This window comes from Electrona antarctica (assembly GCF_951216825.1).
Source record: "Electrona antarctica genome assembly, chromosome: 3".
In the NCBI taxonomy this organism is placed as follows: Eukaryota; Metazoa; Chordata; class Actinopteri; order Myctophiformes; family Myctophidae; genus Electrona; species Electrona antarctica.
This window is the reverse complement of record NC_136808.1, coordinates 26,031,945-26,046,172: the sequence shown is the minus strand read 5'-3', so window position 1 is coordinate 26,046,172 and position 14,228 is coordinate 26,031,945. Positions and strand designations below refer to the sequence as shown.

At 45.4% G+C, this 14,228-nt stretch overlaps 1 protein-coding gene across 1 annotated transcript in view; it reads left to right on the top strand.

The window, feature by feature from the left end:
• aldh1a2 (aldehyde dehydrogenase 1 family, member A2) overlaps positions 1-13,810 on the top strand; it is a 42,929-nt gene extending 29,119 nt beyond the window's left edge. Inside the window, exons 8-13 of the mRNA XM_079497726.1 lie at positions 3,574-3,676; positions 6,950-7,134; positions 8,025-8,189; positions 9,156-9,313; positions 9,964-10,038; positions 13,010-13,810. Coding sequence (XP_079353852.1) covers positions 3,574-3,676; positions 6,950-7,134; positions 8,025-8,189; positions 9,156-9,313; positions 9,964-10,038; positions 13,010-13,082 — 759 coding nt within the window. The 3' untranslated portion in view covers positions 13,083-13,810. The remainder of the gene's footprint in view (positions 1-3,573; positions 3,677-6,949; positions 7,135-8,024; positions 8,190-9,155; positions 9,314-9,963; positions 10,039-13,009) is intronic.
• The last annotated feature ends 418 nt before the right edge of the window (positions 13,811-14,228 follow it).

Below are 14,228 nucleotides of genomic sequence, written 5' to 3'. Positions count from 1 at the left end.
ACACGACGAGAAATATTTCTCCTAATTTTTTTTTTTTTTTTAAGGCCTGAATGAAATCCAGATTGAGGAGTTGTTGCAGATTTGCTTTTGGGATCCTAACGGTTGTGAATTCCAATAACTCACGTATTAAAATGTGAGAAGTATAACCCATTTTGGGCGGGAACCCCTTTTGGTGTTGTAAGCATTATGTTATACTTTAGCTGTTGGAAAATAGCAGATCTACAAGCCACCGAGTGGCGCGCTATGAACTTGTAGGTCTGCTATTTTTGAAAAATCGTGAAAATGTGGTGCAAATCTTTGAATAGTCCCTGGAACAACATATTTTCAGATGGGGGGCAGAGGCATATTACATATAGTTTTTGGGGTCCTTGACATGAAATATTGAGCACCACTGATACAGAAACATAGGTATGAATTTAGAATTTAGAAGACGTTTTTTAAATTTCGACGTCAGGCCTAAATGGGCTAAGCAAGTCGGTTTTAAGTGTTTATATAGATAACAAGACAAGCGAATTAATTGGGCCAATGAATCAACCAACATTTGTTTACATCATCCTACCTAACTAGTCATCCGACATTTACTCTCATTAAAATGCACTTCATAATGCGCTGTCTCTCACGCACGCACGCACGCACGCACGCACGCACACGCGTATGCTCGCATCTCCCTTGTTTTATCATCTGCGGTGAGTGAACATTTCCTATGAGTGGCCTAGTTTTCTTTAACTAGTTTTGCTGTTGTTTCCTGCTGATCTGGAGTCAATTAAGGCCCCGCACGAGCCCTTGTGCTCTCTAAGAGGCTGTCGATGCCCAGACAGTGAGTCACCATAGTAGCAAGCAGTCCCACTCTGAACCAGTGGTGGTGGTGGGTGACTGACCACAGTGAACACAGCATCCCCTCCGCGGGGCGCCAAAGGGTGGCCATGTTGTAGCTACAGGTGCAATTCAGGGACCACACAACTGCAGCCATGTTCTCACGCACGCACGCACGCACGCACGCACGCACGCACGCGCGGCTGTGACTACTCACACAGACATACACACACACACACACGTGGCTGTGACTGTACTCACGGAACAGCACGGCATGTCCTCCCCCCTCCCCCCCCGTCGCGGGAGTAAACACACTAGCCTAGCCCCCTACTACTCGAGACTCTTTGTGTTTGCGATTAAAAGTCACTGAAGCTGTGCCAAGTGTTATGATGAGGTCCAGTGCGTGCAACACCCCCGATGGCACCAGACAGACACAACAGAGCCCAGTGGCACTCTAACTATAGGCATGCACAATATAATCGGTATAGCATAATCGGAATCGGCCATAATCGGCCATAAAAATACCATATCGTTATCCTATCTCACAATGATCCAGATTATTTTCGCCGATATTGATGACGCAATAATAATGGCTAAATTCTACATTAAATTGGTGTACTCATCTCATGCATTAGTCATTCAGTAGTGAAAACAGACACTGGGGAAAATAGTATATTTATTGATTGATTGAATACTTTATTAACAGGCGTTTGCCCCTTGTTTCTCGAGTATTTCCAATGTCCAGTACTTTTACTTCACTACATCTCAGAGGCAAATATTGTACTTTTACTACACTACAACTTTAGTTACTAGTTACTTTGTAGACTTTGATTATTATTACAAAACAGTAAACAGGTCGGCGGCCAAATACATATCATTTTTGGGGTCCTTGACATTAAATATTGAAAACCACTGATATAGAAACATGGGTTTTTCAGAAAACTGTCAGGATTTAGAAGACATTTTTTAAATTTCGACGTCAGGCCTACTGTAAATGGGTTAAGTAAAACATTTGAGTAATTTTTCCACTCCGGCTTGGAGGGTCACATGGAACCGGTATCCCCCCCCCCCCCCCCCCCCCCCCTGTCCTCTCCTCTCTTCTCCAATGCTCATTTTTCTTGGCTCAGGGAAAACAAAACAGACTGTGTCAGTAACACGGAAACGAGCATGTTTGTTTAGAGGTATGAGGGCCTGGTTTGTTGGGGTTTCTATGACTCGCATGTTATCTATCGAAGGTATATACAATACCTCACGGCTCCGACAGATTACAGTCACATGAACATTGTGTTCCATGATTCCATCACACACACACAAAAAAATCATGTATCTGTCTCTGAGCTTACAACGAGACCAGCTGGTTAGCCTCAAATAATACTCGGGGATTTGTTATCTCAGAAATTGTATACACCATAAAAAAAATACCAAGGACTTCATGCTCCTGCATATCTTGAACTCTAAATCTGGAGCTTAAGGGAAAGAAACCTGGATTTCCAGTAATATTCTCGTTATGAGACATCGACACTTTTTCGATGAGAGACCGGGGGACGCAAAGTCGAATTTTTTAGACCACAAGCACCCCCCCTCTCACGGCATGTTAGCTAACCCATGTAGACCTGAGAGCAGATTCTACAAAAGTCTTCCAAATCATGACAGTTTACTGAAAAACTAAATGTTTCTATGTCAGTCGTTCTCAAAAATTTTCATGTCAAGGAGCCCCAAAAATGTATGCAATTGGCCACCGACCCCCGCCTGAAAATATGTCGTTCCAGGGACCCCCCCCCCCCCCCCCCCCAAGAAGCAAAGATTTGAGCTAAAAACGTTTGCTGTGAAAGAATATATATTAAAAGAGTTGCGCCACATTTTCACGATTCTTTTACAAAAAGTAGCAGACCTACAAGCTCGTATAGCGACGAGCTGCAGACATAATGCTTAAAACACCCCCCGTCCTGAATGGATTAACTAACTACCACAGTCACAGAACCCCCGTCCAGATCCCACCCACAGGACCCTGTCTGTGGTCGAGATCCTTTCCTTAGCCATAACACTGTAGTAGGATGCCGTTCAATGCTGAAACATCACTTTTCATTTTTCCGCTGTCGCCTCTCAAAAAACGAAACGTAACAGATATTGGGTCTATATATTTGCAGAACTCATGTTTTGCCGGGTCGACATTGGGCAGCGTCGCCTGTTTTTGGAGTGAACCAACCTGCGTTTCTTTTCTTTTTTCTTTTTTTTGTATGGTTGTATCCAGTTGATTTACAGCAAATTTTGATTTTAGTTTTAGTCATAGTCTCTTGAATAGTTTTCATTTTAGTTTTAGTAACATTTTAGTCACCTGGAATGTTTTAGTGTTAGTCTAGTTTTAGTCGACTAAATTTCATACGATACGACAAAAGAATGTGTTTTGGCGGGCCTTTGATGATAGCAGATCGGCTATTTACATCGGCTATGACAAAATTGTCCGAATATTTAGTCTCAGTTTTAGTCATCATTGCTTGGTTTTCATTTAGTTTCCATTCAGTTTTCGTCAGTGAAAAAAAGGTATAGTCGACGGACATTTTTCGTCATAGTATTAGTCGACGAAATCAACAGTGATTTACTGAGCTGGCCACTGAGCTTAACCTGACTCCGCCAGATGGGGCAGCAGAGAGTACACTGGGTTCCCACTGAGCTGTCCTCTTGTGTGAGTTAACCCGAGATCTGAGCTGGCCACTGAGCTGTCCTCTTGTGTGAGTTAACCCGAGATCTGATCCTCTCCAGGTCGGGAAGCTGATCCAAGAAGCAGCTGGGAAGAGCAATCTGAAGAGAGTAACACTGGAGCTAGGAGGGAAGAATCCCAACATCATTTTTGCAGATGCTGACAGTAAGTTTTCACCTCACTGTTTTATTAATTTATTGTGTCCATTTGCCTGTATTCGATGGCTTGAATCATGTACAGTATTAACATTTAGTAAAAGGCGTATTATAGCCCATACAGGACGGGAACCCCTTTTGGTGTTTTAAGCATTATGTTATACTTTAGCTATTGAAAAATAACATATCTACAAGCTCATAGCATGGCACCGAATGCCGCGCTATGAGCTTGTAGATCTGCTATTTTTGAAAAATCTTGAAAATGTGGGTGCAAATCTTTGAATATACATTCTTTCAGAGCGAATATGTGCAGTAATATGTGTTTTTAGATCTTTTAGTATTTCAAAGTGTCATGGACACTGGGCTCACTTCCTTCCTGGACTACACTTCCCATAATGCTTTGGTGCACTGCTCCTCCTTGTGGATACTGGATAGGGGGAGGGCTGTCATAGGCCTGACTCACACCTTCGTATCTAGCATACAACATTGATGAATGCTTGATGTATGAAAGGGTTTGTTTACATCTTGCCCCAGTGCATTTCCAATGGAAGTCACATGGTTTGACACAACATTTGTGTTGTATGGCTTTCGGCTGTGTTTCGACTGCCCCCCTCCCCCCTCATACAACACAAAAGCATTGTGAGCTTGCATCAGTCAATAGGTCTCATACAACAAGCATACATCAATCTGTTGTGCACGTGTGAGTCGGGCCTTACTGAGACAACATGTCCAGGAAGTAATGCACTTTGAAATACAAAAATATCTCAAAACACATATTATGCACATAAAAACCCCAAACATCATTAAAATAAGATCTGGTTGCAAAAGGGATGAAGTAAAATGTATCAATGCACTATTGTAGAAATAGTAGTACCAGTTCAGAATTCAAAATTGACCTGAGTAGTACAAAAGTATTGGCATCAAAATGTACTTAACATACCAAAAGTAAAAGTACTCGTCCACATTATTTTTACAAGTTTTTAAATGTATAAAATGGTGGAGTTAAAAGTACAATATTTGCCCGGGAGATGTATAAGTAACATTTGTGAAAACTGGAAGTACTCCAGTAAATACCTCAAAAAGTAAAGTGCCTGAGTAAATGTACTTAGTTACATTGCCACCACTGCATGTCCCATTATCATGAATTTAAAATCCACCAAGAAAGTGGACATAATTATTATTATAATTATGCACAACAGACAACATACATGGACTGAGAATCCTGCCAGTTGCTCTCAAAAGCTGGTGCTGTGATGATCGAAGGCCCAAGTGGTTGGATAGTTCTCTCTCTCTCTCTCTCTCTCTCTCTCTCTCTCTCTCTCTCTCTCTCTCTCTCTCTCTCTCTCTCTAACACATTTAGACCTGAGGACGCATCTGTGTCACTTCACTTCATTTTAACCATGATTTGTTTGTTTTATAAACTTTTAGCTGTTGAAAAATAGCAGATCTACAAGCTCATAGTGTGGCACCGAGTGCCACGCTACGAGCTTGTAGATCTGCTATTTTAGAAAAGGGGGCCGGCGGCCCAATTACAAGATCATTCCGGGGGTCCTTGACATGAAATGGTTGGAACACCGTCTGATAATAGAAACAGAAGTCATGGTTGGAACACCGTCTGATACTAGAAACAGAAGTCATGTTGTAGAGTCTGGTCTGGGCGGTCTGAATGGGCTAAGTGGCTCTACCAAACTGGGGGTGCCTGCCTGCCTGCCACGGCTCTCAAATGCTTTCAGCAGCCGTGACATGACACGGGGCTCCCCCATAAGGGCCTGTAAATCAGGGGGAATGGAACCCTGCCCCGGGTCGGGGCTGCTGCTTCTGCCGCGGGGCCCATAAATCACCGCCGCTCCGCTTAACCCCTCGTGCAGCACCGTGCAGCAGGGCCCTGTCTGTCTGTCTGTCTCTCAGCACCGTGCAGCAGGGCCCTGTCTGTCTGTCTGTCTCTCAGCACCGTGCAGCAGGGCCCTGTCTGTCTGTCTGTCTCTCAGCACCGTGCAGCAGGGCCCTGTCTGTCTGTCTGTCTCTCAGCACCGTGCAGCAGGGCCCTGTCTGTCTGTCTGTCTCTCAGCACCGTGCAGCAGGGCCCTGTCTGTCTGTCTGTCTCTCAGCACCGTGCAGCAGGGCCCTGTCTGTCTGTCTGTCTCTCAGCACCGTGCAGCAGGGCCCTGTCTGTCTGTCTGTCTCTCAGCACCGTGCAGCAGGGCCCTGTCTGTCTGTCTGTCTCTCAGCACCGTGCAGCAGGGCCCTGTCTGTCTGTCTGTCTCTCAGCACCGTGCAGCAGGGCCCTGTCTGTCTGTCTGTCTCTCAGCACCGTGCAGCAGGGCCCTGTCTGTCTGTCTGTCTCTCAGGAGTCAGCACCATGCAGCAGGGCCCTGTCTGTCTGTCTGTCTGTCTCTCAGGAGTCTTAACCCCTCTGCAGCACCGTGCAGCAGGGCCCTGTCTGTCTGTCTGTCTGTCTCTCAGGAGTCTTAACCCCTCTGCAGCACCGTGCAGCAGGGCCCTGTCTATCTGTCTGTCTCTCAGGAGTCCCGTATCACATTTTCACCGAGTGGGAGTTATATTGCAGCTCCATCGGAGACAATTCTTGTTTCTGTAACTGGCCAGAGATTTCATTTCATCCCCCCCCTGTCCTGTAGTATACGGCAGTGGTTCCCAAAGCGGGGTCCGGGGACCCCCAGGGGTCCTTAAGGGAGCTCCCAGCTAAATGATAGTTTGGAACCAAATGGACCTTTATGGGTCTGTAACTCTGAGAGTTTACAAATGGAACCAAATGGACCCTAACGGGTCCAATTGGTTCCATTTGTACACAAAGTTAAATTAACATTGATTTTACAATATAAATTGGGGATCCCAGAGATAGAAATGCCATTAAATGGGCGTCCGTAGACTAATGCATGTGAAACTGGCGGTCTTTGAAATTAAACGAGTTGTTAATCTCTGCTAGGGAGTTAATTAGTGCCAATTTGGGGGTCCTTGACATGAAAAGGTTTGAGAAGCATTGGTATACGGCTCACAACTCTATTTCCCTTTCTTTTTTTTGTTTGCATATAACAATGATAGTGGCAGTTGAACGGTTACATTTTAATTTGAATTAAATTCAAATAGTTAAATATAGCTACTATATTCTGATCGCAATCATTGATATTTAGTGTCATCATCATCGAAACAAAAACAAAGGGGACCCATAACAACAATGTGTCCGGGACAGGACACCCACAACTGGGTCCTGAGTCCACCCACAGTTTGGGGAAACAGTGGTTTAACCCCTTCCTTCCCCCCGCAGTGGAGCTGGCAGTGGAGCAGGCCCACCAGGGGGTGTTCTTCAACGCCGGACAGTGCTGCACGGCGGGCTCTCGCATCTTTGTAGAGGAGCCCATCTACGAGGAGTTTGTCCGCCGCAGCGTGGAGAGGGCCAAGCGGAGGATAGTGGGAAACCCCTTCGACCCCACCACGGAGCAGGGCCCACAGGTGAGACAACCATGGCCACGTGTATATATCCTTCATTAACCTTAAAGGACAACTTTAGTTTTTTTCTGTTTACCATCACCGACTTGACAGTGGTGTGGAAGTGTTAGTTAGACACACCAACACAGTCAGACACACCATGCGTGAGTCAGAAGGATGAGGATGAGTCAAAGCCAGGAGGGGAAAGAAGAGCACGGCTTACGTATAGATGCACTGCGAGCTCAAGAATCTGATGTTAGATAGGAAAGTGTGGAGGGCAGGGTTTTTTTTTTATACATAACTTTGTAATACTGACGTTTTGTGCCCTAAGATAAATTAACACAGGATTTGACTTATGTGTGCTCGATCTTCCATTCCTCTCTTTTCATTTTCCGTATGAATTCCCCTGTCTTCCTCTAAAACTCTCAATCCATGTTGATGTTTTCTCTCAGCCCCGTAGCTCACATTCACTTCTATTCCAACCCCACAGATCAGCCCCTCTCAGCCCCGTAGCTCACATTCACTTCTATTCCAACCCCACAGATCAGCCCCTCTCAGCCCCGTAGCTCACATTCACTTCTATTCCAACCCCACAGATCAGCCCCTCTCAGCCCCGTAGCTCACATTCACTTCTATTCCAACCCCACAGATCAGCCCCTCTCAGCCCCGTAGCTCACATTCACTTCTATTCCAACCCCACAGATCAGCCCCTCTCAGCCCCGTAGCTCACATTCACTTCTATTCCAACCCCACAGATCAGCCCCTCTCAGCCCCGTAGCTCACATTCACTTCTATTCCAACCCCAGAGATCAGCCCCTCTCAGCCCCGTAGCTCACATTCACTTCTATTCCAACCCCACAGATCAGCCCCTCTCAGCCCCGTAGCTCACGTTCACTTCTATTCCAACCCCACAGATCAGCCAGGAGCAGCAGAGCCGCATCCTGGAGTACGTCCAGAGTGGCATCAGTGAAGGAGCCAAGCTGGAGTGCGGAGGCAAGGCTCTGGGCCTGACCGGCTACTACATCCAACCCACCGTCTTCTCTGACGTCACGGACGACATGCGCATCGCTAAAGAGGAGGTACTGTACTACAACAACAACAACTCATGTACTCAAAAAGTACTCATGTTTTTTTTACTTACTTACTCTGTTACAAATACAAGTCAGGAATTCAAACTGTACTTGAGTAAAAGTATTGGCATCAAAATGTACTTAGAGTACGAAAAGTAAAAGTACTAATTATGCAGAATTTCTCATTTCAAGTTTAAAAGTGTCCAAAAATCTTCTGAAAATAGCAGATCTAGTAGATCGGTTATTTTCAAATGGCTGAACTGAAATGTATATAGAGCTGAAGTGGTTGGTTTACTCTATGTTTTGTAATAATAATCAAAATCTACAAAGTAACTAGTAACTAAAGTTGTGTTGTGGAGTAAAAGTACAATATTTGCCTCTGAGATGCAGTGGAGTAGATTTTACAGTACTTGAGTAAATGTACTTAGTTACTTTCCACCACTGACGACACTGCTATTATGATAGCATTATTCATTATTACTGCATGACCGCTGCAGATGACTTGTTTTCTTCTCTGTTACACACCCCATGAGTTCATGGAATTGTTTTAGTTTTAGTTGCATTCCTAAGCCAATTATTTGATGACAGGCAGAGTCTCCTGCTGAACAGTAGCATCGGTAACCCAGGCCTTTATATTCTTTCGCGTGCATGGGGGAACGTGACACATTTCCTGGTCTAGGAGAGTAGAGTAGAGAGCAGAGGGGGCGTCGCTTTCCTCCACTGATTTCTACCAGGGAGGGGAGGGGCGGAGGTGGGCAGGGGGTCTCCGATTGGTGAGCCAATATTCACTCCTCCAAGCGCTCCTGCCCCTCTAGACCAGAAAGCACGCTGGCTAGGCCAGGATAACTGAGCAGCAAACATAAGACTAATATGCTAAAAAAAAGGGTTTCTTGACTTTATGGGAAATCTGTATTTGCTAGTGTGCTGCAATGTGTTGTTTAGTATTCATCCTGTAATGTTCTTGAATATTTGCAGATTTTTGGACCAGTGCAGCAGATCATGAAGTTCAAAACTATTGAAGAGGTGATAGAAAGAGCCAATAACACAGAATATGGCCTAGCCGCTGCTGTATTCACAAATGACCTCAACAAAGCCATGACCATATCCACAGCCATGCAGGCTGGCACTGTGTGGTAAGACTGATTTTTATTGTATTTTTTATGGTACATTATTCATTCTGCAATCATAAAGTACTTAGTATCTTGGTGGCTACTCTGAGACCAAGATTTTGTCATTTATTTGAAGATAGCTAGGAAAATGGTATAGCTGTGTTGGTGCCCATTGGGATAGTCTTTTAATAATTTCCATGTTATTACGTCATTCACAAATACTGACATTTTCATAATTACAAGATTATCAAGCTAAATCGTACAATGTAAATTATGTGTTATTTTTATTTATTTTTTATTCACCGATTGTCACCGAGTGTCAATTATCTAATGTAATCCTGGGCGCTACACTTCCTCTGCCGATGTGGGGGGGCAGCGGACTGACCTCATGCTTCCTTCTATGCATGAGGAGTCCAAGCTGCTTCTTTTTACCTGACAGGGGAGAGTTTCCCCGGCCGGCCGTACGTAGCGCGTGGAAGGAACACGTTATTCCGACCAGTTCCTTTCCCCTCCATCAGGCGCCCCGGCTGGCCAGGGGGAGGCAGTTTAGAGACCAGGATTACTGCATGTTTTTTAACTCGACAGTGACTTCACCGTGTAACACGATACAATGACTAAACAAAACATGTGCCTGGAAATGCAGAAGAATGATGTATGTTTTGTATATGTCTTAGGATAAACTGCTTCAATGCCCTGAGCACGCAGTGTCCATTTGGAGGATATAAAATGTCTGGCAATGGACGTGAATTGTGAGTATTCATTTTGGTCGCTGGCCTATATACCTACTCTGTACTGTATACACCACTGTAAGCCAGGCTATAACTAATATTGACTGTGCTTTGAAATCCTACCATGGCAAAAATTGCATAACGTAATTCTTTATGTAAGATTATATTACACTATCTACCTGCAGCAGTGTAAGCACTGTGTCTACATCCATCTATGTATAAATGCACCACGTCTCGGTATGTCTGTACGTGTGTACGATTGTAATCCACATAACTCCAGAACCGTTCGCCCCACCGACTTCAAATTCGACACATACGTTCCACCCCACCACAGTGGGGTGCAGTGCAGTGCCTGGTGTCGAATCGGTTGGACCCACGGTTGTCCAGAACCGCCACAAAAGGCCTCTGCCCAAGCTCATGGACAGGGCCCCTGCATGCCCAGGCTCCATATATGGAGCTGGCCTGTTCTGAAATCACAACACTCCATATTTGGGCATGACTGACACAGCAGTCCATATAGGAATAAAGGGACACAGAGAGACAGATACAGAAATCTCCATATATGGGTATAAAACGGACACAGACAGATGGGTGGAACAGGTACTCTGACATGGGTACAACGGGTATTGCATAGCCGGGTGGGGCATGCATGGCTCTCCAAATTCCATCGTTACCGACTCTGTGCTCTACAGCCGAGCACCGGTCTAGTGATACTAAATTACTAACTAAATGACTTAAATTAAACGAACTCGCCATCAGCATGTGAGATTATTAACATTATCTCACATGCCGTGCACTCTAAATAAGTCATTATTATACTACCTACAACGTCACACAAAAGTATCAAAAGTAGCATATCTGCAAGCATGAGCTTGTAGATCTGCTACTTTTGATGCTTTTGAACTTAAATCCTGGAAAGTAACAGTTTTGGTTTCCACCCGTCAGAGACGATATTAAGACTTATGTATATGTGCGTGCGTGCGTGCGTGCGTGGTGGTGCGTGTGTGTCAAATATGTCTCAAAGATTTTCAAAACCTTTTCAAAAACTACAAGCTCGAAGTGCGTCACGATGCAAAATGTTGTAGTTGTTGTAGTTTTGTAGTTTTGAAATAATTGAGAATCTTTTTTGGACCATTTAAAGGGACACTTCACCCTTTTTGCCAACAAATATATATCAATGACGTTTATAAGATTTAGAACACTTTCCTGGCGTTATTTTTTGAGTAATCTCTGGGTTTAGATATTTTAGATTAACGGGTGGCTCTGACGTCAGAGACACTCTTCCGTATTGCTACCGGACTACATTGTCTCCTCACACTGCAGCTAGACCAGCCCCAAAACACAGCCGTCACGGACACTGCTATTTGTTCCACCTACAACCTTCGTTGACCGCACCTCCACATGCGCATTTGTTATTGTGTTTGTGTCATGTCGCCGTCGTCAGCAGAGCAGCACCAGAGAGACGCGCTATGTTGCCACGAATCCCCCCCCCCCCCCCCCAACTCTAGATTTATTATAATGATATGAAGTGACTTGCCATAAACCATCCATTAACTCCCCATTCATCCAATTTGCATCTGCTTGTATTAAACAACATTAAACTCACCAACATTGCAGCTGTAGGGAAAGCTTGAATATCCACTTTCAAACTGCAAAGCTTTTGTTTCATAAAAATCCACCGAATCTTTTTCCCACTCAACTCTGCACTTAGTTTTTCTTCTTTTTTAGTTCTATCTCACTACTAGAACTTTCTGACTCTGAGGTAGATAAGACTTTTGGCTGTCAACAGCATCCATTTGTTTTTTCAATGTTGTGGACCGGAGCGTGGTGAAATAGTTGCTAAGATACGATCGTACCGTATTTGGCAACTAAAAGACCTGTCCCGTAATGAACCGATACGGGACGCACTTAATCCCGTATTTTTGTCTCGTGGAAAAATGACAGCGCGTTATGGTGATTCTCAGTCACTCGCTCCCATGCAGTAATAAGAAGGGGCAGCCGACTGAGCTATAGGAACAGGAAAGCAAGACACTGGAACCTGGTGTCTGGAAGGGCGCTAGGCTCAGCTCATTGGTCAGTACTCTTCATAGGCATGCAGCAGAGCCAATCACTATGCAGTATCGTATCTTAGCAACTATTTCACCACGCTCCGGTCCACAACATTGAAAAAACAAATGGATGCTGTTGACAGCCAAAAATCTTATCTACCTCAGAGTCAGAAAGTTCTAGTAGTGAGATAGAACTAAAAAAGAAGAAAAACTAAGTGCAGAGCTGAGTGGGAAAAAGATTCGGTGGATTTTTATGAAACAAAAGCTTTGCAGTTTGAAAGTGGATATTCAAGCTTTCCCTACAGCTGCAATGTTGGTGAGTTTAATGTTGTTTAATACAAGCAGATGCAAATTGGATGAATGGGGAGTTAATGGATGGTTTATGGCAAGTCACTTCATATCATTATAATAAATCTAGAGTTGGGGGGGGGGGGGGGGGGGATTCGTGGCAACATAGCGCGTCTCTCTGGTGCTGCTCTGCTGACGACAGCGACATGACAAACACAATAACAAATGCGCATGTGGGGGTGCGGTCAACGAAGGTTGTAGGTGGAACAAATCGCAGTGTCCGTGACGGCTGTGTTTTGGGGCTGGTCTAGCTGCAGTGTGAGGAGACAATGTAGTCCGGTAGCAATACGGAAGAGTGTCTCTGACGTCAGAGCCACCCGTTAATCTAAAATATCTAAACCCAGAGATTACACAAAAAATAATGCCAGGAAAGTGTTCTAAATCTTATAAACGTCATTGATATATATTTTTTGGCAAAAAGGGTGAAGTGTCCCTTTAAGACTCCAGCATGATCTGTATTCTGGGTAAAAAACATCCACAGAAAAAAAATGAAGCAGATCGACAAAATCGACAAAGCGTCAGCAAAGACTGTCGGCTTTTGTTGAGTTTTTGTTAAGTCCGCATTTCCCTGATTTTCCCAACTTTCTGTGTCCCAGGGGCGAGAGCGGCCTGAGGGAGTACTCGGAGGTGAAGACCATCACGATGAAGGTGACCTGCAAGAACTCTTAGGAACGGAACAGCGTCCCTATTTCGCCACCTCCTCATCCACACTGACCTGCCTGTCAATGGCCCCAAAACCATCCACGTTGACCCGCCTGTCAATGGCCCCAAAACCATCCACGTTGACCCGCCTGTCAATGGCCCCAAAACCATCCACGTTGACCCGCTTGTCAATGGCCCCAAAACCATCCACGTTGACCCGCCTGTCAATGGCCCCAAAACCATCCACGTTGACCCGCCTGTCAATGGCCCCAAAACCATCCATGTTGACCCGCCTGTCAATGGCCCCAAAACCATCCACACTGACCCGCCTGTCAATGGCCCCAAAACCATCCACACTGACCCGCCTGTCAATGGCCTCAAAACCATCCACACTGACCCGCCTGTCAATGGCCCCAAAACCATCCACACTGACCCGCCTGTCAATGGCCCCAAAACCATCCACACTGACCCGCCTGTCAATGGCCCCAAAACCATCCACACTGACCCGCCTGTCAATGGCCCCAAAACCATCCACACTGACCCGCCTGTCAATGGCCCCAAAACCCATCGAAAAACAAAACATGCACACACTAACAATCCCAACCTTTGTCATCATCATCATCATCATCTCCATGGGTATAATAAATAAAGACTGTGACCCACCACCCAAACTAGCTGCCATATCCCCTCCATCCACCCACCCATCCATCCATCCATCCATCCATCCATCCACCCATCCATCCATCCATCCATCCACCCACCCACCCATCCATCCATCCATCCATCCATCCACCCATCCATCCATCCATCCATCCATCCATCCATCCATCCAACACCACCCTGCTCCACCACCACGGATCGTCAACTAATCTCCGTTCCAGCTGTCTCCACTCTACGTTCAGTGGCAGCCATCTTTTTTGTCTTCTTTTTTTCTCTCCGTCTAACCGACATCAACGACCCACCTGTGTATCCCCTTTACGCCTCCTCCTCCTAACTACCACTAAAGCACTCAAAGAAGAAGAAGAAGAAGAAGAAGGTGTGGGGGGGGGGTCTGGAGGGTCTGTATGGCCAGCCACATTCTACATACCCCCCCCCACCCCTCCGTAACCCCCCCCCCCCCCCCCCCCCCCCCCCCATCCAGGTGCATGCTGGGTGATATACACTCCGGAAACT